Source organism: Amblyomma americanum, chromosome 9 (assembly GCF_052857255.1).
Source record: "Amblyomma americanum isolate KBUSLIRL-KWMA chromosome 9, ASM5285725v1, whole genome shotgun sequence".
NCBI lineage: Eukaryota > Metazoa > Arthropoda > Arachnida > Ixodida > Ixodidae > Amblyomma > Amblyomma americanum.
Window position 1 is genome coordinate 148,534,368 of NC_135505.1, and position 23,054 is coordinate 148,557,421.

Consider the following 23,054-nt stretch of genomic DNA (forward strand, 5'->3'; position numbering starts at 1 on the left):
AGCTTTGGCTTCGACTCGACTTGGTTGATCCAGTGGCCATGAAGCCGGGCAATGAAACCCGTCCGTCAGCAAACCACTGAAGCGTTTGTGAACGTTAAACATGGTTAAACTTAATTGCGCTGTGCCGTTGCGTGCTAAGGCGTTCATTTAGAGTGCTTTCTGCCCAGCTCCTAGTTTGCGTTCAGATCAAGGGAAACTCGAGAAAAGTGCTGGAGGTGCCTGTCGCCTGCCGTGCTGTTCTGGCATTTTGGTATTTTGGTTTGCGCGTCCAAAATGGCGCTGGTCGCGCGGCGTCTGTGCCTGTGAAGAGTTCAAAACACACTTGGAGAAATCTTTCATAACAACCGCGGCTTCATCTTCACCCTCACTGCCGTGAACAAGTGATCCATATTCGTCGAGCATGGCTGCCAACATGTACCGCGTTGGGGGTATGTGACTGCCGGCAGCTCCGCCGGAGAGACCTCTGCCTCGTTAGGGTTAATTAATGAGAACCTGAGGATGCTTTGCATTCACGCACGTAGAATTTGTGCAGTTTGTGCTGCACGCGGCCTGAGCATGGTCCAACAGTTAGCGGACTTGGTGGGTCTTTTGCTTGGATGCGTAAAAGTAGCGCACTGCGCCGCGAAATAATTTCTTTCGTGAAATCTTCGGTGCCGGTGCGTCAAAGCGCTAACCGTGAAGTTTTCGAGCACCGTTTAATTTGCCACGCGCATTGAACTGATATTAGCTCGGTCTGCTGCATCGCACGCCAGATGCAGTCTTTGATTTTCGTTGCATTGTGCTATGCATGCCATTGTTCTCTTCTGAAGTGCTCGCGAACACAGCGGATAGGTTTTGTAGAATATCAATGTGGCGGCTCGGACGTCGACCCGACGCCGGTGGCCTTTCAGAATTCACGCAGTGGCTTAACGAGCCTGGCGCCTGCTGGAGTGTCACTTCGCCACCTTGAGTTAAAAATGAATTAAATCGAGCCGACTGTTCGATCTTGTTACTTCGCTCTTTGAAGGCGAATGATGACAAAACGCACGAAAGCTAGTGGGCATTTTATCACATAAATGTTGTGTAATGTGAAAGCTGTCGACATTCACCCATGGTGAAAGTTATCGATACGTTTAAGTGAGAAAAAGTGCAGCACGTTGAGCTCTAAGATAGACGCAGGGATGTGCCAGCAGCACTGCCTGTAATATTAATTTTTGCTATGTCTGATAAAGTTCAGGAAAAATGGCTGCGAACATGAAACACCTTAGGTCCATTTGATTCGCCTCCACTACGTGAACTGGTTCTCGCGATGCTGCACTTCGCCATTTGTTTCAGCGGTGCAAGATGGCGCCATCTGCACGACACCATTCGTTTCAAAAAAGTGCAGACGTGCAGGTTTAGTTCAGGAAAACTGTGCACCTCCTCAGTGGTCGGTGCCGAAATGGTGCAGCTGCAGCCGCCATGGAAGCAGACGATGGCTTGCAAGACGATAGCTTGCGCTTTGCGACAAATGGCGGATGCACTCTACTCAAATTATTTCACTCGTCAATGAGAACAGTGCCTCACACGGGCCCGCCGACTCTTATGGAACGTTATTGGCTACCCGAGGAGGCGACAACGGAGTGGGGACAGCAGCTCCTGCTGGCACCTTGCACCTTGCATCTATCATCGTGCTCTCAACGGACCCGTCACCAGCGTCTTTCCTTTCTACTAATAATGTTATATTAGTGCTTGAAGCCGGTTATGTTAACTAAAAAGTAAACACGTGCATGCAGCGCATGATGCACGTTGTTGCAACAACCGTTTAACATGCAAGTTTGCGTGTGCACACCTCAGTTGTGTCCAGTAAAAGAACACGTGCGTTTCGCTTAGCTGCCGAGAGGTTGCATCGAGGCTGATTCATGGCAATACTTCACTGCGTTGTGCTGTTTGAAAATTCTTCACGCGGTTCGGGATGTTGGCGGCCGTTGATTTGGGCGCCACGCTGCTCGCTGCAATTTTGGTGGCGACGCCAAGGCTGGCAGACGACCAGGCCTTCACTCGACCATTCGTTTTGGAAGCAGCCAGTGCCAAGCAGCACTTGAACTACTGGAACTGGCGCTGCACGCTTGCGGCACCGCTGCGGAACTTTACAGAACTGGTGCAGGGAGTGCAGGCGAATCGAACGGACCTCTTGTAACAGTGGTGATTATCCAGTGTGGGTCCAACTAAACTTTCTGCAAGAGTAGACCATTCACCTTGGCTGCTGGCAGTGTAGCATGCAACATAGTGGACAAGAGCGGTTTTAAACTAACAGTCTACCTGCTGGCAGTGTAGCATGCAACATTGTGGACAAGAGCGGTTTTAAACTAACAGTCTACCTTTTGTTTGACCATTGTGTGCATGCTTGATGCTCTAGTGGTTTTGTGTAAACAGGTCTGGTTGGTGTCGTTAATCGCTGCTGCATCAATCAGAGTGTGGGGAACCATAAAAATGACAGCATCACTGGCACGAATGCATGAACAGTTAGAATGTGAGTGGCAAAGGCAGCAGTGCAGTGAGGCAGTGCATTACTCTGGCAACGCCAAGTGAATGACAGTGCGGGGATAGCAGATGGCGCAGTGCACAGTCAGATGAAGTGTGCTGCATTCGCTGCTGCACTTAGTACTTCGGCACTGTGGAAACATTACCGGTCCTGCTAAACTTGTTCACAATTAAGCAGGCTGTCGCCGTGACTGATTTCTCATGTACCGTCAAAGTGCTGCCACATCCGAAATTGAGTGGCCATACTTTGTGACAAGCACTTGTGGAAAGGAACGACCGGTGCCGTGTGTATGTACAGTCTGTCAAAAGAATGAACTGTTCTGATATAAGGGACGTCTAGGGCAAGTAGAAGTTAGCCTGTGTCGATAGGGCGTTAATGGAGAGACCGATGTCACTGAAAACGGGGCTTGTATTGGGTAGAAAAGATAAAAAAGGCTAAATACAGGTGTTGCCCTCACTGGCAGATTTTGCGAGTAAAATGCATGTGTCGACACCAGTTCTTTGGCATGGATTCCAAAGGTTACACCACACTGCCATTCATTTCGAAATGGTGGCAACCAGTCCTTTTCAGTGAGTAAACATCAGTTAGCCAGAAAGAGTGTGAGAATTATTTTTGACTGAAAATAATTGGGTGGAGGTCTCCTCAGTGTCCCTTAAAAAGAAAGGGAACTATGAAGGCAGCGTTCCTCATTTCCCACAATCCAGTTATTGGTGAAGCTTTGATAAAACTGATGAAAGCTTAAATTTCATTTGTACTAGATAACAAAAGAGCACACGTGGAGTCCATTGGAGTGGCTTTTGATCTCCTACTGGAAGAGCATGTCACAGAGAAAAGCTGATGGCCACCTCTCCAGCGAAACACTTGTGGCTGATAGCCTTTTCAGTGCATCTAGCTGCAAGAAAAAATAAAATTTCAAAGCCACTTTGGGTCTTCTAGCCTTTCAAAATAGGCAAGCTAATCTCGGAACTTGTATAGGTTGTTCAACTTAAGCCTCATGAAATGGTGAGCGTGACTGTATTTTCATGCTGCCTTTTTTTTCTGCCACCTTGACACTCCTATCACTGTGGTGTATGTGGACTATGATGCAGCGATTGGTTGGTGCTCTAGTCTTCCCTATGAAAAAAGAAGGGACGCAAGTTCACCCTGGACAAGATCGGCTTTTATTGCTTCTGTGCTAGACCTTAATCGCCATTCACAAGTGTCCTTAGCCATGCCTAGTGAATACCATTTTGAGTCTCTTGCTAGGTTGCAAAGATATGTGAACAAATCTGTGTGCAGATTTTTTTTCCAAGAAACTAATGGCTAAGGTGCGTGGTTTAAATGAAACTACTTTTCTGCGTGGAATGTATCTTCTAAGACAGCACTTGCACTAAAGATTTTTTAGTAGGGTTATAGGATGGGCTATTGGGACCAGTGGCAATAATGTTGAAACAGGTTCAGTCTTGAATTGTGATGAGAAAGACTGCCTCCTTTTTGCTGCACGTATTGCATTTTGTTGTGCTGTTTTTTAGAGGACTCATAAATATGAAAATAGATTGCCGATTATTGCCATTGCATCTGCTAGTTTGTATTTACTTGTAGGATTTGTTGCTGTAAGGCGTTCAGCCTAGCTTTAGTCAGCTTTTTGGCCTTTTACTGCACAACATGATACATGGCATACTTGTCCTACCTATGCAGACTATGTCTTCTTCGAGACGTCGTCCACTGCGCCGTTCCAGATCAGGAGGATTGAAGAACTTGTGAAGGTGAGTGGCTGGCTTGCAGCGATTAGTTGGTGCAGTTTTTTACCATTGCCATGTGTTCCAGTCTCCGTATTCATTTCAGCTGAACTTTTTAAAAAGGTCTCCATGTGCTAAGTGTGAAGATGTTTTTTTTTTTTTTCGTACAGCCTCGTCAGTTTTTTTTAGTGATATCACATGTGCATTGACCAATCAGTGCAGCATGATGGAGCTCGGAAGTGGTACAGATGAGGGTTTGCACATTCACAGGGAGTCCTCTCTCGGTACACTTGCCTGTTCTGAGCTGCGTCACGTGCTGCGGACTCACTGGGCTAGTTCAGAGGGCATTCCTTCAGCAAGCACGTTAATAGTTTTTTCTTTTATGAGGCTGTGTTCATCTTGCAGTGCTATGCACACAAGTGCTGCCGGTGGTGTTAAGTACTGTGCAGTGCAAGCATTTGAAAGCCTTTGCCTTTGTCACAGTGTTTGAGGCCAAGCATACAAAAAGCGAAGGCTGGCGATTGAAAACACAGACGTTAATTTCAATCTGAAGAGAAATGGTTAAGCATACGTCAACAAAATCATTTGTGTTCAGAAAATCTGTACACCATCCACTGTTGTAACTAATGCTGGGATTGGTCTAGTTATGGCTAATGTATGCGGAAGGTGCGATCCTACTACTACTAGGTTGTAATGTTGATGTGCACTATACCCACTTCAGGACAAGGGCCTCTCCCATATCTGTCCAGTTAACCTTGTCCTGTGTAAGCTGCAGTCACCTTATTCACGCAGTTTCTTAATCTCGTCTATCCACCTGACTTTCTGCCGCCCACTGCTACACTTGCCATCGCTTGGAACCCAGTCTGTTACCCTTAATGCTTGTTGGCTATCTTGCCTTTGCATTACATGTCCTGCCCATGCCAATTTCTTCTTGATTTCGGCTAGGATGTCATTAACACGCATTTGTCCCCTGAGCCACTTGTTCTCTTCCCGTCTCTTAATGTTATTCTTGTCGTTTTCCTTTCCATACTGGCTACCATACTGGGTGCCAGCCGGTTTTCCAAATGGGTAAAAGCTTTCTGCTGACCTGGCAGTTGCTTTTATCTGGGGTTAAACACTTGGAAAAAAAAAAAAGCATTTGACCCAATCTCATGCAGATCAAAAGCATGTTAGCCATGGCATTCTTTGCTAAGCTGACTGTGCCTTCGATGGAGGCGAAACACAAAAGGCACTCGGGTGCTGTGCGATGCAGTGCCCGTTAGAGATCCCCGGGTGGTAGAAATTATTCTGGAGCCCTCCGCTACGGCATCTCATTATCTTCGTTCACTCCCACCTTCCTCCCTTCCCTCACGGTGTGGTTGAAGTGTCCACCAAGACAAGTGGTTGAGCATCCGCCTCGCATGCAGGAGGTGCGGGGTTCGATCCCCAGTGCCACTGGGTAACCACCAGTAACACAGTGGGTACAAGCTTTCCCCTGGCCTGGTGCTTGGCTTCTTTAGGGTGAAATGCTTAGAAAATGGGTCTCTGGCCCCACCTTGAGAAGTCAAAAATGCATTGTGCCATGATGCTCTTTGGCCGTAGATGCCTTTGGGCCATAAAAATCCATAGTCGTCAAGAAGTGAGACAGTTACTGTGCCATTTCCTTTCCTATAAAAAAACCCACCAATTTAAGATCGTCATCTTCATCAGAGTTTTGGCTAATGGTGATGTGCACTTGTTCTTTTCTTTTCATTTATAATTTTTTGAGTTCCAGGGCCAGCATAGCATAGCTTAGGCCCAAAAAAGTTAGCTATCGTAGCAGTGCCTACATTAGCGAGATTTGCTGGTTCTATGCAGACTGCCAATGGAAACGTGGAGGCAAAAGTGATGTGTTACTACCGGCGACGGGACCTGTCTCTGGAGAAGCCGCTAGTGGGTGCGCTCGAGGAGGAACAGGAGCGAGAAGCCGAGCAGCTCACAGAGAAAGAGCGCCACCAGCTGCGGCACCGCGAGCTGTTCCTCTCGCGCCAGGTGGAGACGCTGCCGGCCACCCACATCCGGGGAAAGTGCTCAGTCACCCTGCTCAATGAGACGGAGTCACTCCTTTCATACCTCAACAAGGAGGATGCCTTCTTCTATGCGCTTGTCTATGACCCCCAGCAGAAGAGCCTGCTGGCCGACCGCGGCGAAATCCGTGTGGGCCAGCGCTACCAGGCGGAGGTTCCCCCATGGACGGGCTTGCCCGCTGAGGGGAGCGAGGAAGTGGACAGCGCCCAGCTAGAGACGCTGGTGTACAGTCCCGCGCACGGCCTCACCGACCGGCAGTTGGACCAGTTCCTCATTGTGTGCCGGTCGGTGGGCACGTTTGCACGTGCCCTGGACTGCTCGAGCTCCGTGAAGCAGCCCAGCCTCCACATGAGCGCGGCGGCGGCCTCGCGAGACGTGACCCTGCTGCATGCCATGGAACTGCTCCACCGCACAGGCTACGACCTAGCGCGCGCCGTGGCCGCACTGGTGCCCCCCGGTGGACCAGTGCTGTGCCGCGACGAGATGGAGGAGTGGTCTGCTTCGGAGGCAAACCTCTTCGAAGAGGCCCTCGAGAAGTACGGCAAGGACTTTGCTGACATCCGCCAGGACTTCCTGCCATGGAAGAGCCTCAAGAACATTGTAGAGTACTACTACATGTGGAAGACCACCGACCGCTACGTCCAGCAGAAGCGTGTCAAGGCTGTCGAGGCCGAGAGCAAGCTCAAGCAGGTCTACATCCCAAACTAGTGAGTGGGCGTTCCCCTTTGCTGAAGCTTCTTTTAAGCACCTTTTTTATGCTCCCGTGTCTTGAGTTGGGTTCACTCGTGTTACGCTGACACAGACATATCCCAACTCTTGCCGCCCCTCAGTTGGCAAACACTGTGTATGTGTATGGGCATGACCAGCTCTCAGGGTGCCACTGCCCGTTCTGTGTCGGGGAAAGGGGGGTTGGAGTGCTCAGGCAATGCAGAGAGGCTTCGCCCAGATACGTGTGCGAATGGTGCCCTCCTGTGCAGCAACAACAAGGCCTCGGGCGTTCTGGGAGGCCCCGAGGGAGCCACAGCAGGCGGCCGCCCCTGCGAGAGCTGCTATAGTGAGTACCGAAGAGTTCCTGACCTACTTCTGTTGCCATATCCCATTTCAGTGGATTAGTTCCAAGAGGAATGCTTCCATTTCCAGAGATTGTTTATTTTTGGCTTTGTACAGTTATGGTCCTTAGGTCACCCTCCCCTTTTTAACTTCTTTTTGCAGCTCTCACATAAAGTTAGGGCGTCAGTCAGATTTGTCTAGCCTTGTTGGCTTGTGCTGCCTTGCTGTGGTGTACTTAGCATTCATTCTTAGGCCCACCAGGTTTTCCCAATATCCATGCTTTGCAGTGGCATTCCTTCCTGAGCACCAATTCTTGTCATGACCTTGTAAGGCCAGGTCGCTCATACCTTGACTAGCAACTATTGCGATTTGCTTATTAATACGGGAAATTTGCTGGGCTGTTCTTTCAAGAGTGGAGCCATTATAACACTAAATTCACAACTAATTTGCAAATTACATGAAAGAAAAAATAGCAAAGCCATGAGCATAAGTAAATACCATCAAAGCATATCGTGCTGTGGTTCTGCCTTGTTTTCGTCATTGCTTTCTGAACGCCCTCCCAACTTTTGCAGATTAATTTTTTTTCTCATTTCTTTGACCCTTGGTCATAGCGTTTGGTATTTTTCCAACTCGAAGTTTAAATAACTCCACGATATGTAGTGCGAACAGGACCAAGGACAAAAAAAGAGGTGCACTACACAGGCGCTTGTGTTGTGTACCTCTTTCATTGTCCTTTGTCCTGTTCACGCTACATATCATGGATCATTGTTACCGACTGGCCCAACTTTCCAGGAAACCTTTGTGAATTGAATAACTCATTTGTGAAGCTCTGCAGATGGTTTGCACTGAAAAATATACAGGCCAATGTCATCTGTGTGAAATAGAGATGTGGTGCATAGCCTCGATGGTTTCTCAAGTAGGCTTGTTTATTTTTGACCTGCTTTGCTTGTCTGTGCATAATGTGCCAGTGAACTTTGTGAGGCAAATTGTCTGCTGAACACATTCTTTTGGTTGTTCTTATGTGGGAACAATTGTCCCTGACCAAAAACATCTGATGTCAGCAGTGGTGCACCTGATGGCTAGCTTGGTGAAAAAGCCTTGCCTGTAATGTGCGGTGCCCATTCTCACAGATCACCAGAAGTTCTGTACCACTAGTGCTGCTGTCCGGCATGAAATTGATTGTAAGTGCACACAGCCACATTGTCCTACTGTGCTGGCCTAATTATAATTTCTTGCTTGTCCAAAAACTAAGAGCTCATCAGAAAGAACAAGTCTAAGCAGCTTGCCTTTCCATGCAGTGTAGACAGTGCATTTAATGCCGTGGTCTAGTGGGGATCAGTTCAATAGCAATTAAAGGTGCCTGTGTAATGAGGGCGTTGAATACCAGAGCATGTGCATGCTTTGCTTTGCAAATGTGCTGACATGGCTGGTGCTTGTGATTGCAGCCATGAACTCTGGGCAGTGGTACGCCTGGGGCCCTGCACACATGCAGTGCCGCCTCTGTCAGTCCTGCTGGACGTACTGGAAGAAGTTTGGTGGTCTCAAGTACCCGACACGGTTGGGTGAGTCCTGTATGTCTGCTGTGTTCCACCAGCCAGCCAGGTTGTGATGTGGAGTGAAGCTTGTACCCAGTCTCACTTTGAAAAGCAGGGTAGTCTGTGTAGTGTTTGCTCTCTGCATAGCAGAAGAAAGCAGTTCACATCCTAACATGCTGTTTTAACGCATGGGGCATTTGTTCACTTCCACCATTTCCGACTCAGCTGCCCAGCCGGTCCTTAAGAATTTTGTCTCAAGTTGAAGTGCTGTAACCACATATGTGCTGTGCATTATATCATATGACATCAGCATGTTTGGAAGATCAATTTGTGATAGAACACATGAATTTCTAATTGAAGTTTCAGTGCTCTTTTGTGGGAATGTAAAGACAAACAAGGAGAAAGGACATGAGATAATGTGTGCCTTTTTTTGTGTGTCTTCATGTTCCTGCAGAAGAGAGCAAGAGCCAACCAAGTAGCTTCAAGGCGGGCCGTGCATGAATGGCTGCTCTACCTTGATGCCACGCGATGAAGTGTGCACGAGGCTTCAGTGGTGTTGTACGAACTTCGTCACGTTGTCTGTGTTGGAGGCACTCGGCAATGAGATTTACATAGCTGCCGTATTCGCCCTGTGCTTGCAGATTCTGCCGACGTACTGGGCTCTGACCGGTTGCCCGCTGGCATGGCATCACACCGTCCCCACCGGTGCACTGTGACCAACTGCGGAAAGGTAAGTTCGCTCCTTTACTCTGTTATTGTGCAATGCCTGACACACCTCCTACCTCTTTTTGTTGTGGTGCAGGAGTTCAAGCTAAAGGCACACCTGGCTCGTCACTGTGCCACGGCGCACGGACTGGCGCTGCGCGCCGGCAGCCCGCGGCCTGTGGTCAAGACGCGCGCCGCCTTCTACCTGTGCACGACGGCGCTGACGCGCCTGGCACGCCGGCTAGCCGGCCCAGCAGCGCTGCGACCCCGGCACGCAGCGCGCAACCCTTTCCTACCTGTGAACGTGGCTGCCATCCGGCTCGAGTGCCAGGGCAAGCTGGACCCGGCCGCGCTGGCGACTCCCGCGGCTGCCGCCGCGGCCGCGGCCATGACGACTCGGCGCAGGCCCCGCGACCGGGGCGCTGTGGTGGACGTGTCCCATCGGCTGGGCACGCCCAACCTGCCGCGGCCCGAGTGGCTGCACCCTACGCCCCGTGAGCAGATCCCAGCTCCTGTGCGCCACGCTTTCCCACCGCCCTCGGAGCGGCCGCACCCACCGCCGCCGCCACCGCCGCCCCTGCTGATGCCACCACAACAACCGCGCAAACGTCCCGCGCCTGATCCAGCCAATGGTCCCCAGCTGGGAGGGCCTCGGCGCCGCCTGGGTCCGCCCCCACCTGCCGTCCCTTTGAACGGGGGACGGCCAAAGGTGGCCACCATCACGCGGCTGGGTGGCCGCAAGCACCTCATTTCGTGGGTGGACGCGCCCGACGACCTCTACTTTGTCGCCACCGAGGCCACCAGGTGAGGGGACCAGAGTTGTGGCTGCCACTGGGCACTCTGAGTGTTCTTAAGTTAAGGAGCCTACATGTTGTGCCATCGCCTGCCTTAGGGTGGTGTCAGGCTTTGACACACTACTTGCTGCCGCCTGCTAAAGCCTTGAGTTGTCATGGTAGCTACACTATTTCAGTCCCCATGTGAACTGGTGTAGAGCAGTCATACCCTCCTGGGTGGCAGGTTCTGGTAAGTCCTCTTTGAGGCTGGCCAGCAGTGGTGTCAGCGAGTTGACCGCACACGGCCAGCAGCGGCCAGTGTAATGCGCTGCGTTTTCTCTGGGGGCTGTCTTTACCTCCATATTCTCACTTCCTTGGGGAAATAGGGAATCGCCTGAAACGAAGAACACAAGCTCGTATCAATGGGGGGATGTTTTTGATATGCAGGCTCAAAGACACCCCAGTCTCTCTAATGCCACGACTGCTGCTAATTTATGTTCATGTGAAGTTGGCTGCTCGGCTTGTAGAACATTTGAGAGGACCGGTGCCCAGTCAAAATGTTATGCAGCAACTCGTTTCCAATTGCATGTCCAGGTCATTCGGTGTGGCCTGAGATGCAAAAATGCACGGGTGTTGTGTGGCGCAGTGCAGGCTGCAGGTACCAGTGTTCTGCTCTCCTGCTATCTCAAATTGGTGGAATTGGTGCTGGCAGGCACGATTGAATAGTCTGGCGGGATGCTATCGCTGATTCTTGTCTTGACCTGCTTCGACCTTCCCAGTCTGCTTGTAGCGTAAGCTTAATTGGCAAGCACCCCCCTCTCTTGTAGGTTCACCTGACAACTGGTACTAGATTAAGGTAGGCACTTTGCGTCAACTTGCAATAAGCACTGTGTGACAGCTATCTCTGGGTTCTGGCATTATGTAATATTATGTAGCCTTTGCCTTCCTGTGCTAATATTGGCAAGTGTGGTGGTTGGGGTTTGCCAAGCTGTCAGTTTTGTTCATGGTTTCCTGCTTGTGAACTTCAGCTAATTTGCTAGTTAAAGTGCTTTGATCATTGCAGTCATAGAAAACCCTGCAGTGCCCATCATATCCCCTGTGGGAGAAAGCCACTTATGTCTTACAGGCCCTTCAGCAACACACAGAACACGATAGTCAAATAGCGGTTACTATAATAACAAACTAATACACTGTGGCCTGATGCAGGCGGCTGCGGCGGCAGCTGAGCACGAGCGAGCTGCGGCGCTGGGCGCGGCGGCCCTGTCGCAGCCGGACCACACCACCGGACCAGATAGTCATCCTGGATTGATGGAGAGGAGGAGCAGGGCCGACGATGAAGAGGTGCTGCTAGCGCAGGCTGCACGGGTGCCGTTCCTCGGGGCAGCTGAAGGCCCGGCGGAACGGCGCCCACTCGCCCAGCGCCACGTTCACCCTGCGTGGAGGAGGAAGCGACAAGGGAAGAAGGGTGCCACTAGTTGTCGTCAGGTGCTCACCTGTCCCTGGCCCTGGGCCTCTCGTCTCCCTCGGCGCACAGCCCCTGCACGCAGAGAGTGGTCAGAAGCGGGTCGCGCGCACAGTGGCAGCAGCTTTTCTCACCGTGGCAAAGGCGAGCGAGAAGAGCTGGTCTGAAGAGGCGTCCGGCAGCGCAGGGAGTCGAAGACCTGGCCCGCCCGATTGCCGCTGCTTGTACATCTGCGATGCGTGCGCATGTGGTGGCCAGTAAACAGACATGTTGGACTCTTCACCACAGTTTCACCTTTGTGGTGCCACTCTCATAACGTCACTGGCCCCGTGTTTTTGAGTTCATATTAACGCAGTTCAGAAAAAATGTGGAGGCTTGCAGGTCTCTGCATTACCTTAGAGAGAACCAAGCACATGGGGGCTAAGCGCATGCCATTGGAGGTTGGCTTTTGAGAGTGGCACGCTTGTAGTTACCATTGCCTTGTGCTCGTAGCTTCTACTTCAATTCCACAGAAAGTTGCGCTTGAGTACACTGAATGATGATGGAAGGCTTTGCCCACCTAGGTGGCGTTAGAGCTTGTGGGCCACTCGCCTTGGGAAACTGGCAGCGAGAGACTGCCAGATTACGAGCCGGAGTGCTCGTAAATGGCGCGAAGAAGTGGCGCCGGTATTGGGCACATACCGCGTAGGCCGCCTGCAGGGCCACCTGGTCCAGCAGTGCCTCGGCCGGGTCGGCGGCATTGCGGCGTGCCAGGCAGCGCTCAGTGCGGCGCAGGCGCACGAAGCTGCCGCGCTCCCACCAGAAGCTCAGCGCACCGGACTCGTCGTGAAAGGCGCCTGCATATCAAGTCAAGCAGTCGGAAGTGTAGCGTGAGCATTTGGATGTCACTGGTGCCTCCTCCACTGGGATTGCATGCCCTCCTGCTTTGCTTTCTGAGCAGCTGGGTGCTGCACTTGTGACGCTTCCGCATTTGTTGCAAGGAGCACCGGTAAGCGGTCTCCTTTTCTACCTTAAAGAGAGCGTAGCGCCATCCACTGCCACAACCTGCTTCCTCATGCTGCCAGTGCGCACACGCAGATTGGTCCCAACGCGGTAGGCTTGCGCGCAGCTGTCTGGAACCAGGCTCCATCTGGCGGCCACTGGGGGTCTGCCTAATGGCGTCTCGCAAAAGTGGATCGCTCCATGCTGTGTCTAATAATACGAAATTAGCTGTTGGAGTGCATTGTTCATTCCATTAATGCAACTCCCCATGGACCCTGTCAGCAGCCATATTTGGGGAGGCCCTTGCATCATGTGGTTGAGGCAATGCTAAATGTGATTAGCTATTAAGTGAGATAATTCCTGAGGACATGGAAAAGAGCGTATAGGGCATTACTTATCACTAACTGCAGCGGCCAACGCCTCTATTTCAATGCGAACCATGCCACTCTTCACAATAGGAACAGTGTGGACGCATCGCTTCGTTCATTCATCGCGATATGGCGCCAGTTACGTGGAGCGGTGGCTTGCGTCATAACTCGAGTTGCTGGCATGACTGGTGAATGTTTCCCGCTAAAGTGCCACCTCACGAAAAAAATTTGTCCATTTCCTGTGGTTTTTGTCGCTAATTATGCGGCGCCGTGTACCTCGCTGCATGTACGAAGCGGCCACGGAGGTTAGCAAATAGGAGAGCAGAATAAAGGGTAGTAGGAAGGAGGAAAAATCCTTATTATTTAAATTAACCGAACTTTGGCGTATGCAGGGAAACGGAATAAAAGGGTTAAGGAAGTGCTACAACCTGCTGCGCAGCCGGCTTCGCGGACGAAACCGACCTGAAGGCAATATTGCCCACACTTCGAGACGCACTTCTCGTAGCATCAGGTCCCTTACTAAGCCACCCTGTATGTCTGAAAATGCCCTACGCATCATTAGGCACCGCCTCTATATGTGCCTTCATAAGCATCTTGTGTGTTTTCATGATGCATTGTGGACGTTTGCAAAGCTTATGCACATCTAGAGAACCAAAGTACCTGCGCTGGTCTCAAAACATTCATTTTATTTTCTTTGTGAATGTTGCTCAGATTCATAAGGGCCCTCACTTAACACTTGACATTCGAATTTTTTGTCACAAAACGCGCCTCAGTTGTGGATTTTTTTTTTTTAGAACGGTAGCTGTTAATGACAAAGCGTGCGTGTAGTCGTCATAGTAAAAAATTGGAGGGTGCACTTAAAGGGCAACTGCACCACTTTCAGAATTCCGCAATATTCTAGGATTCAAATCTATGGAGGCTATACGTAAAGCGTGCCAAGTGTTTTTGCACTAGCATTTAAAATAGTGACGTAATCAACGATTTAATTATAGGCCTCTCCTCAAACCAACGGAGGTATGCGGGGAAGCTCGGTGTGACATCACGGAAGGTAAGATTTCAAGTTGCCGCTGCAGTCAACCACACCCTGCCATGCCTCGCTGGATTCTGCCAAACAACGCTCGGCGAGCTTTGCCTTCAGTGGCATTGTTTCTTTTTTTTCTTCAAAGCAAGCATTTATGCGTTGGAAATGTACCGGTACCTTCGATGACGTCGTCATGTGCCCCCCAGTTGGCGCTATGCGCTGCAGAGAAGCTTGAACACCATCACCATTTTAATCGGAGATTGTCACCATTCCAGATGCTAGTCCAAAAAGACTTCGCATGCTTTACCTGCAAGTTTCACACATTCGACCCTTTTAAGCTCGTCGCTTTCTAAAACCTAAGCAGTTGCTTTTTAAGCTCTGCCTTAAGCTTATGACGTGATAGCGCAACGGTTTAAATAATGCCCATATATGCAGAATTGGTCATTCACGACTTTACATTCATAGATCCCTGGGAGTCATTGTACCACTCCTGGCACAGTGGAGCAGTGGTTAAGCAATGTGTCACTGCCCTGTGATGGCATGTGCTGCCACTGGTGGCGCTTGTGCGACCCAGGCTGCTTTTCCCGATCAACCAATCATTAATTTAACTGCTACTGCAGTCAGTTTGTTCTCAATCTGTTGGGCACATTGTGATTGACGCCACAAGGTCATGCGACCTAGGTGGCCCACCTGGTTGCTTCTCCGGGGACTTTTCATTCACAGCGCCGACGACGCCAGATTCTCTGCACAAAGGGAGCGTTAACGCTGTTGTGTTAAAAAGCGTCCTTGCAGCTGAGCCTGACCAAATGGGTGTGTGTGGGGGGGAAGAGAGGACACAACGTGAGGTGTCGCCCCACAGAGCCGCGATCATGTGACCACATAGTGCACGAAACCTGTTCTTTGGGCTACTTTCTCAGAACAACCCAATGGACCACGAGTATCTGCCGAACGTCCCGTGAAGATTCGAAAGTCTGCTAGCCACACTGTATGTTATAGGATGTCTGCCGGATGTCTTTTCTTGGCAGTTAATCGAAGTGTGCTGTTGGTGAACGAACGGATGTCGGGCGATATTTGCTTTTGAAGTCTGCCGATAGCGACCCCACTGCTCTTTCTGGACATATGAATTTGTCCCTCATAGGTGCGGTCATGCAATGCACTTCATTCTCCGTCAGTTTTATGTGTACATATGCAAGGTTCAGTTTCTAAAGCATATTGGCAAGTTTCGTGAGGATAAATAATTATATGACGTTAAAAAAATTTTTTTAACTAAAATGCTCTTTGTTTCTTATTTCCGCCGCCATACTTTGAATTGTGAGGGGCATCACTTCCATTTCTGTCAAAGCCACTCAGCAGTGGTCATGTCAGATGCCTACACTGCAGACACTTTGAGACCTTTTTTGTGTGCGCTGAGCAATCCGTTTATGCATAGTTGCCTGTTTCACTGCGCTGTTTGCTGCTAGAAGTACTTTCTGGCGCAATCGCTTTTCACACAGCCTATGGAATCAATGAGGGTACACCAGAGGGACACGAAACAGTAAAACAGATTGCTGAACACACTCGGAAAAAAGGTCTCAGTTCAAGAGGCACGCAGCACTAGCAGGCATCTCCGACACACAACGAGCCATACTACTCAAGCACTGAGTGTTAATGTCTTCTTGAGTTTCAGGGGGGAAAAGGGCAATAACTGCTGTTGGGGTGCTTTTCATGAAGCTTTCTCCTGATTTTGTAGCTGCAGCGAAGCCAATGTCCTCTTGATGCCCACTGTCCTCGAAACTACCGCACACGGCCAACAATGTTGGACGGACGCCCAGCTAAGATCCATACCTATGTTCCGAATCCACACATCCATGTGAAGAATGAAATGCACCCGGAAACGGACGGCTGAATCGGGGCATCAGCAGGACTCGCAAAGGACTTCCCTCCGCAAATATTTTGAAATGCGGTCAGAAAGGCAGAATTGGTTAAAAAAATCACTTTTCCTTGCGGCATTGAGTCGGTAGACACTGGTCGATGGGACGAGATGGTAAGGACCAGAGAGGAACAAGGAGGGAGCCCCTAATGGAAGCTGATGGCTTAGCTACTGAGCCGATGTACCCGGTTTCGAGCCAGACTGCGGCGGCCGCGTTTCTACGGAGAAGCGCAAAAGGAGCCCATGTGCTGTGCGATGTCGGTGTACGTTGCCACGTGGTCTAAATTATTCCGGAACCCTCCATGACGGCACCTCTTCTTTCACTTCCTTCTTTATCCCTTTCTTGTGGTTCGGGTGTCCACCGAGATATGCAACAGTTACGGGCCATTTCCTTTCCACAAAACCATTATTCTTCACCCTTTACTCCGTTCACAGTTCTTGCCGGCTTAATTAAAGCTGTTAATTATTAAGAGTATTCTGCGGTTGCCATTTCCGGGTCTGCCAGCCTGCAGGATATAGCATCATTGTTTTTACGAAAGTTGTATGCATGTCAAATGTTTTTTGGGCGCTCAGGTAATTATTTAAACGCTTATTCTTTACCAGCTGCCACTCAATGGTCCAGGGTCATCCGTTTCCTGTCGTCCAACAGACGTCCGAAGATCACGGTTTTAAAAAGGTGCAGAACGGGACATTCCATGGACGTCTCTCGGAAACTTGCACCTGAATTTTGGCGTCCGAAGGATATCAGTGTCCGGTGTGATTGTACGTGGGACGTTCTTTCAGTCGCCTTTGCGCGGGACAGTCCCAGGGGTGTCCACTGTTCCTATTCGGGACCTAACTCGGCATCCATCGGACACCCGAATATCCTCTAGTGGGCGTCCTTCGTGCATGCGTCGAACGCCTGTGGTCCATTGGGAAACAGAGCGAAGGTTCTCGGGAAAAAAGCCTTGCTTGTACTCATAGTCATCTCTTGTCCGCGCAGCCGAGCGTGAAGCGGAATCCACACGGAGAACGAAATCGCAGGTTCCGGGAGTGGAGGGCGCACCACATGACTCCATGTCGCCATCCCGCAGCCCCGCCTCGTCTGCGGACAGCGCCTTTTCTCTCGATGGTCTGCTGCGTTTTTAGAAATGGTATATTGGTTTCTTTTTTTTTTCTTTTCCCAGTCTGAGGGTGCTTTTGTGTCAAAACAGCGGAGTGTTTGGAATGGCGTGGCCGCGTGTTCATGTCCTCTGTGCGGGTGCAGCTGTGTTCCAGGAAGCCAGCGTGAGGTGGGCTACGAGGACGGCAATTTCGATAATTTTCCAGTCCGTCCGCTCCGTCGTCTGCTCTCGCGGCCCGCCGACTGCATGCCAGTAGCAGCCGGACGTCACATGATCTTTTCGTCCGTTCCGTCGTGTAGATCCAGCTTGATGAAAGAGAGGGGGTAGGGGGAGCAGTGGCACCGCATGGGTAGCTGCATCTATCTGAGTAATCATTACCGAGGCCAGCTGGCGCAGATTTTTCGTATCACCAGTTGAGTAAACGCCATTCAGTTTTTACCGCTACTTCATTATGGAAAAGAATGATTAAATACAGGAGCAAAATGGAAAAAAAAATAGGACGGCTGTACTGCAGTCAAAACGATCGTAGTCGCGTCGCGCCTGCTTCCAAATTGCTGGTGTCTTAGCGTCGCCGTTGGAACTGGTTGCGCGTCCTTGTTCAAAGAAAAAGCTGTTGTCCCAATTCGGATTCGATATTTGTAAGTACCGCTAGTCGAAACAATCATCACTGCCATCGCTAGGACTGTAGAAGGCGCACGCGGTCATAATGAAACGACAGCACGCAGCGGAACACCTCGAATAAAGCTGAATTAACATTATGCGAAGAGCAATAGAGCACCATGTGAATGCCGGCAATAGCCAAGTGAAGCACCATGCAGTCAAGATAAAATCGATTCTTCCTCCGGAAGAGTATAAGCGCGCGCATGGTAACCCTCGCGGAGAGCTGAACAAAGCAAAAATAGTACATTTTCATTCCGCAAAATGGGTTTAAGAGCATCAAGAGAAGAGGCCAGCTCCCTGCAAGCGCCTACTTTCTGTATACCGCGACATTTCTAACGCACGATTGCCGCCGCAAGTGTACGGCACTGACCATGTGGGACGCACCACGGTACGTGCACTGCAGCGACCGTCACAGGCGGTATGTTTTGTCGAGCCATCGTTTACCCATCGGGCGGGTGGGCACGCTTACCACGGTAGAGCACGGCCTGTGCCAGCTGGCGGGACAACCGGAACCCGAAGCGCGCGGCGTCCAGCGGTCTGCAAGTGCGTTCGTTAGTTCGGAAGTGACGGGCTGCACCAGTGCGTCACAAATTGCTCTCACTCACAAGGAACTTCCGGGCGCCGAGTAGATAGGCTCACGCAGTACGCCCACGGGCACCACTGCATGTGAAAAAGAGGGAAAGGCAGGTGAGATACCTATTTGTAGAGGGACGTTAGGGTCAGAGCCCAACTCCCCATGGGACCTGTGTGTTGAAATCCGGCGTTCTGATTAGGTCAAAACTCGGGGATTAACAAAGGAACTGCTCAAAACACGAATACAGTGGAAAAGTAAAAGTTGGCGGGTGCCACTGTCAGTCCAGCTCATAGGTGGCGCGACCGTCTGTTAATCTCCGCGAAGTGGCCATTGGGACAAGTCAAGTTTCGAAGCGAAGTTTTCCTAACCTACACAAGTACCACATCATCTTCCCCGACAGATATGACAGAATCTGCCCCTGGTGTGGCGGAATTCCAACAACGTATCATGTAACATGGGGCTGCTCCGGTCCCAAGCCCGCCGAACTAGACAAACATCACTCCGAGGAACAGTGGGAGTCTGCCCTGCTCAGCTCTGACTTGGCGACGCAGCGAAAGCTGATATCCCAAGCAAGAGCAACTGCGGTGGACATTGGGGTCCTGAAATAAGGACTCCACCAAAAATCTGTATTTTCGCCTCTCTATCCTACCTTTTTGGAATAAATGTTTTCTACTACTACTACTGGCTGGTGCCATCAAAGAGGCTCGTGCGATTCGGCGAGGCGCGAGAGTGCTCACTGACCCAATTCGTTCGAATCTGCCAGGTAGTGCACGGCCGGTTCCAGGTAGGGCACGTCCCACCTGCGCGACAAAGCACTCCGTTTGAAACTCACTCAATACGGTTCGCCTCTGTCCCGTATGTCTCCGGCACCTTTTGAGCCAAGCGCTGTGAGAGCCCAGGCGTTGGCACAACGAGTAGGCGGGCCAACTCGTAGTGCTAGTGCCGTGTTCATTTGGCCAAGGGTAAAGCCTGTTTCACATGCAAGCGCTAGCGAATCCTGCCGCCGCGGCGCAAAAACCTGTTTTTGAGTTGTCGCAGCGGCTCGAGTGGCGAAGTTGAAAATCTTTCGCTGCGACGCGCCGCTCAACCACTCCGTTCGCTTGCGTGCGAACGAGCCTTAACGCGATTAATGTCGGAAAGATGAGAATTCAAAAACGTGGTGGATTTCGCTACCGATCGAGGTCAAAAAATTCGCTACAGCGCGTGGAACATATACACGCGGATACAATATAGTCGGGGACTAAATCCTGACCTTGGAAACCAGAGTTCACATTTTGATGAACGCAAAAGAGGAAATCTGGCTCACAGTGGTCTGCTGTGACGTCCAGCATACCTTAAAGCTTCAGCGCACAATACACGTTGCTCGCGATGCCTGCTGACCGGTCACCGCACCATGAACCTGACGGAACGGTGCAGGCCGGAACAGGTGGTGATAAGGCGATTAGACATCCTTGCGGCTTTTGGTTGCACTTCATGTACCACAAAATGGCGGCCGCTGTGGCTTGAGTGCTAACTCCCGCTAACGGACATCGGAAGAGTACTAAGACTGTCAAGATAAATCCTTCCATTTTAACGCAATTTGTGCATGTGGAATAGCTCCAAGCTGCGCTACCATCTCTTCCAAGAATTTCCTACAGTCTTCGCCCATAACGTGGACACGGGAGGTCGCTCACAGCGGCGGCAGTCCCTTGCCGGCGAGCGCCTTCCACCGCTTGAGCATGACTGCCGAGCGCGCCCGGAACCAGTCAAGCAGCACCGGCCCGTCGCTGCCAATGTCGGGCACCTGGCGGTAGATCTGCTCCAGCACCATCTTGTCCTCCACGAAGGGCGGGTACAGCAGGTGCGCCTGCAGTGTGTTCAGCTTGTGCACGGCGCGCTGGCTCACCGCCTCGGCGAGCCACAGGTAGTCGACCAGCTGCCGCTTCAGCTGGTCCGTGGTCGTGGCGACGGCGTCGCGTGCCGCGCTGCGCGCCTGGGCGCCCGGCTGCGGCGCTAGCAGCGCCGTAACCGCGTGCTCCATCACGGCGCGCAGCTCGCGGAGGCAGCGGCGTTCGGCGCGCTCGGTGCCTCTGGGTAGCAAGGTGGCCCCGGGGAGGACGGGCAGCAGCGGCGCCAGCTCGAGCGCCAGCCGCCAGGACAGGTAGTTGTGCAGGGCGGCGGGTCTAGCGTCGCCCAGCTGGGACGCCGCCTCGTCCAAGTAGGACGGCGCCGTGAGCACCAGGCTGACCGTCTGCGGCGTCGCCAGGTCCTCCAGCAGCGCCGAAAACACGTCGCGCCAGCGCCACTGCAGTGGAGAATGTCGCCGTCAAATTTTCTGTGACTGCCCCGGAAGCTCCACGCCGCCGCAAAGCTGGCGTCAGGGGCTGTCAGACTAGCCCTTACTGCATATGGCAGGGGCATCGGCCGTGAGTTTTTCATGACCGCAACGCCCCTGCGCTGTGTCCATTCTCTGGAAGCCGTCGGAGTTCACTCCCTTGTTTGGACATTGAGGGGAAAACTCCCAGAGGCTTCTTCCTCTGAGGCGAAGGAGTGACGACAATGATTTTACTCCCTTACCCACTCTACCCACCATCACCGGACCCACACACATTCCAAGGCCGCAGCAAGATCTGATCACATGACCACACTGCTGGGCATGTTTTCGAGAGCGCCCAATCACTGGCCCACCTGGGATTCACACTGCCCTGTAGGTGAACGTAGGGGTTTTGGACTACGCTGGGCGACTCCGTTTAATGGGCTATAGGATTCAGCTTTTTACGGTGGTGTTTGTGCGGGGTAGTCTATAAAGTTGAATGTATTTCGGTAGTAGCAGAAAACACAATGACGCATCATTATTGTGAGACAACATGGCCACCTTCATGACCCACGAAAAATATTTTCCTGCGCACCTGCACGTAGTGGTCACGGAATGGCCTCTACCGGGAGAAACGACTGTGTGCCGCAGCTACCCTCTCACCGCCGTACAGGGTAAAAGGCTTTGCTTCCCGATATTTTCCTATGCCGTATCCGAAAAATCCGCCTTTTCTTGCTGAGTGATGAGAAAGTTATTCGTTTGGGCCTGACCTATATCTATCTGACTTGGAGTGGACGCTGTTCACGCTGCCCAGGAAGGCTTAGGACCATATGTAGGCACGTATAGTGGGTGCTGTCAGCAGAATCCTGCGGTCATTTGATACAGGAGAGATTTTGTGCGCACATTTCAGTGAGGAGTCACTTTTAGAAGTCGTGGGGGCCTGCTCTGCAGTCCTCTTTTGTAGGCTTTCCCGCGATGCACCCATGCACTAACAGCATCGCCTCAAGGGAGGGGCGCATTCCCTGGTTAGTTACCGTAACTTACAAGGGAGGGCGCCACAGAATGCTTGCGCGCCGCGGGACGTAGCTTACAGCATCACGCTCTTCGGCTGGGATCGTCGGCGTGAGCGGACGTGTCGCTCGTGGCTCCGCTCTTCGCCAGCGGGGCGAGGAAGCGCTTCCGTATCTCCTCCCGTCCAGCCTCAGAGTATCCCTCGCCCTTGCGCGGGCGAACAATCGGTCGTAACCTTGCTGGTGAGTCCGACGACCTCGATTCATTAGCGTATTTTGTTTCTAGCTGGCTTTATTGTTGCTGTCGCAATAAATGCCTTGTTTGTGTCGGGCAATGTGTCGTTCCTTTGTTCCGTTAGAGAAAGGCCCGCCTTTGTCGGTGAGCGCGCGGGGTGCGGTCTGGCGGCTTTGAGCAGTATCAGCCGCGATTAAGTGTGGAGAACGTATTTATCTCCCCTAATTAAAAACTCCACATCTGGCAGCCCAACGTGGGGCCTGCTCTTGTAACATTGGACGACTGTCTGTTTGGTTCGAGGAACGCTCTTTGTCCAGACTTGACTGCTAAGCCTAGAGTGAATTTTGATCGCTAGGCCCTGCGGCATGCTTTCTTGAGTGCGAGGTGTATTGCGCTGCAGTATGTTTGAAATTTTCGACCCCCTCAGCACGTTTTTCGTAAGTTTTCCCTGGAGCTCCTTTCCGTGAACCACTTGGTCTGCATCGAGGGAGCGCGAAGCCTAGCGCCCGCAGAGTTGTCGAGCCCGAAGCGAATGAGTACGGAAGCCGCGTGGGAGTTTTCTGTATATATTTTTATCTGCTGTCTCTTTTCCAACTCTGGGAGTCGCGGCTCCGGGTGGCCTGGGGCCACGGGTGCCGCTACGAGCTCGCTGGTATTGCAGCTCGGCACCGGGCGCTCCGACACCGTCCGATACGGTGGGCGCCGACTGCTCAGATGCTGCTACGTGCAGTAAGCGGGTAGGACCACCCTACAAAGCTGATGTCTCCTCGCGGCTGCGCGCACGAAACCCGTATCGGGTGTTTGTTTTGTTCACGGTCGTTGTCAGTGGTAGTCAGGCCTAATGCTTTTCGGAGCTGCCTGCACCACGTCAGAAGGGGCACGACCACCGGACCGTGCTGTTGGGATGGGCACACTTTTCTGCCCACTCGTTTTTTTTTAACCTCGCACGAACTGAGCAGTCTCGTTCAACTCAATAAAGGGATTTGTTCACTTGAACTTTGCGTTTGTACAGCCGCCCGACACGTTTTGCTAGCGAGTTAGGCGTTGTGCCACGAGGCCCTTGCGGATGCCGTTTCCTCTCCCGTGACCTACGTTAAAGGCACGCCGA

At 51.6% G+C, this 23,054-nt stretch overlaps 2 protein-coding genes across 2 annotated transcripts in view; one reads left to right on the forward strand and one right to left on the reverse strand.

Annotated features, from left to right (window-relative positions):
- Nucleotides 1-12,074, forward strand: MTA1-like (metastasis associated 1-like). The gene is made up of 8 exons (XM_077638081.1): nt 1-428; nt 4,181-4,248; nt 6,058-6,974; nt 7,245-7,321; nt 8,763-8,879; nt 9,494-9,582; nt 9,655-10,361; nt 11,537-12,074. The coding sequence occupies exons 1-8, from the start codon at nt 401-403 to the stop codon at nt 11,637-11,639; spliced, it is 2,106 nt and encodes a 701-aa protein (XP_077494207.1). The 5' UTR covers nt 1-400; the 3' UTR covers nt 11,640-12,074.
- LOC144103783 (endothelin-converting enzyme 1-like) overlaps nt 11,885-23,054 on the reverse strand; it is a 16,872-nt gene continuing 5,702 nt past the window's right edge. Inside the window, exons 7-12 of the mRNA XM_077636436.1 lie at nt 20,082-20,692; nt 19,150-19,208; nt 18,440-18,494; nt 18,304-18,371; nt 12,474-12,628; nt 11,885-12,022 (exon numbers count right to left, since the gene is read on the reverse strand). Of these exons, the coding sequence (XP_077492562.1) occupies nt 11,885-12,022; nt 12,474-12,628; nt 18,304-18,371; nt 18,440-18,494; nt 19,150-19,208; nt 20,082-20,692 (1,086 nt within the window). The remainder of the gene's footprint in view (nt 12,023-12,473; nt 12,629-18,303; nt 18,372-18,439; nt 18,495-19,149; nt 19,209-20,081; nt 20,693-23,054) is intronic.

Coding starts and splice junctions, on each gene's coding strand:
- MTA1-like (XM_077638081.1), top strand. CDS start 401: ATGGCTGCCAACATGTACCGCGTTGGGG. Junction 429..4,180: donor CAACATGTACCGCGTTGGGG/GTATGTGACTGC, acceptor CTACCTATGCAG/ACTATGTCTTCTTCGAGACG. Junction 6,975..7,244: donor CAGGTCTACATCCCAAACTA/GTGAGTGGGCGT, acceptor CCTCCTGTGCAG/CAACAACAAGGCCTCGGGCG.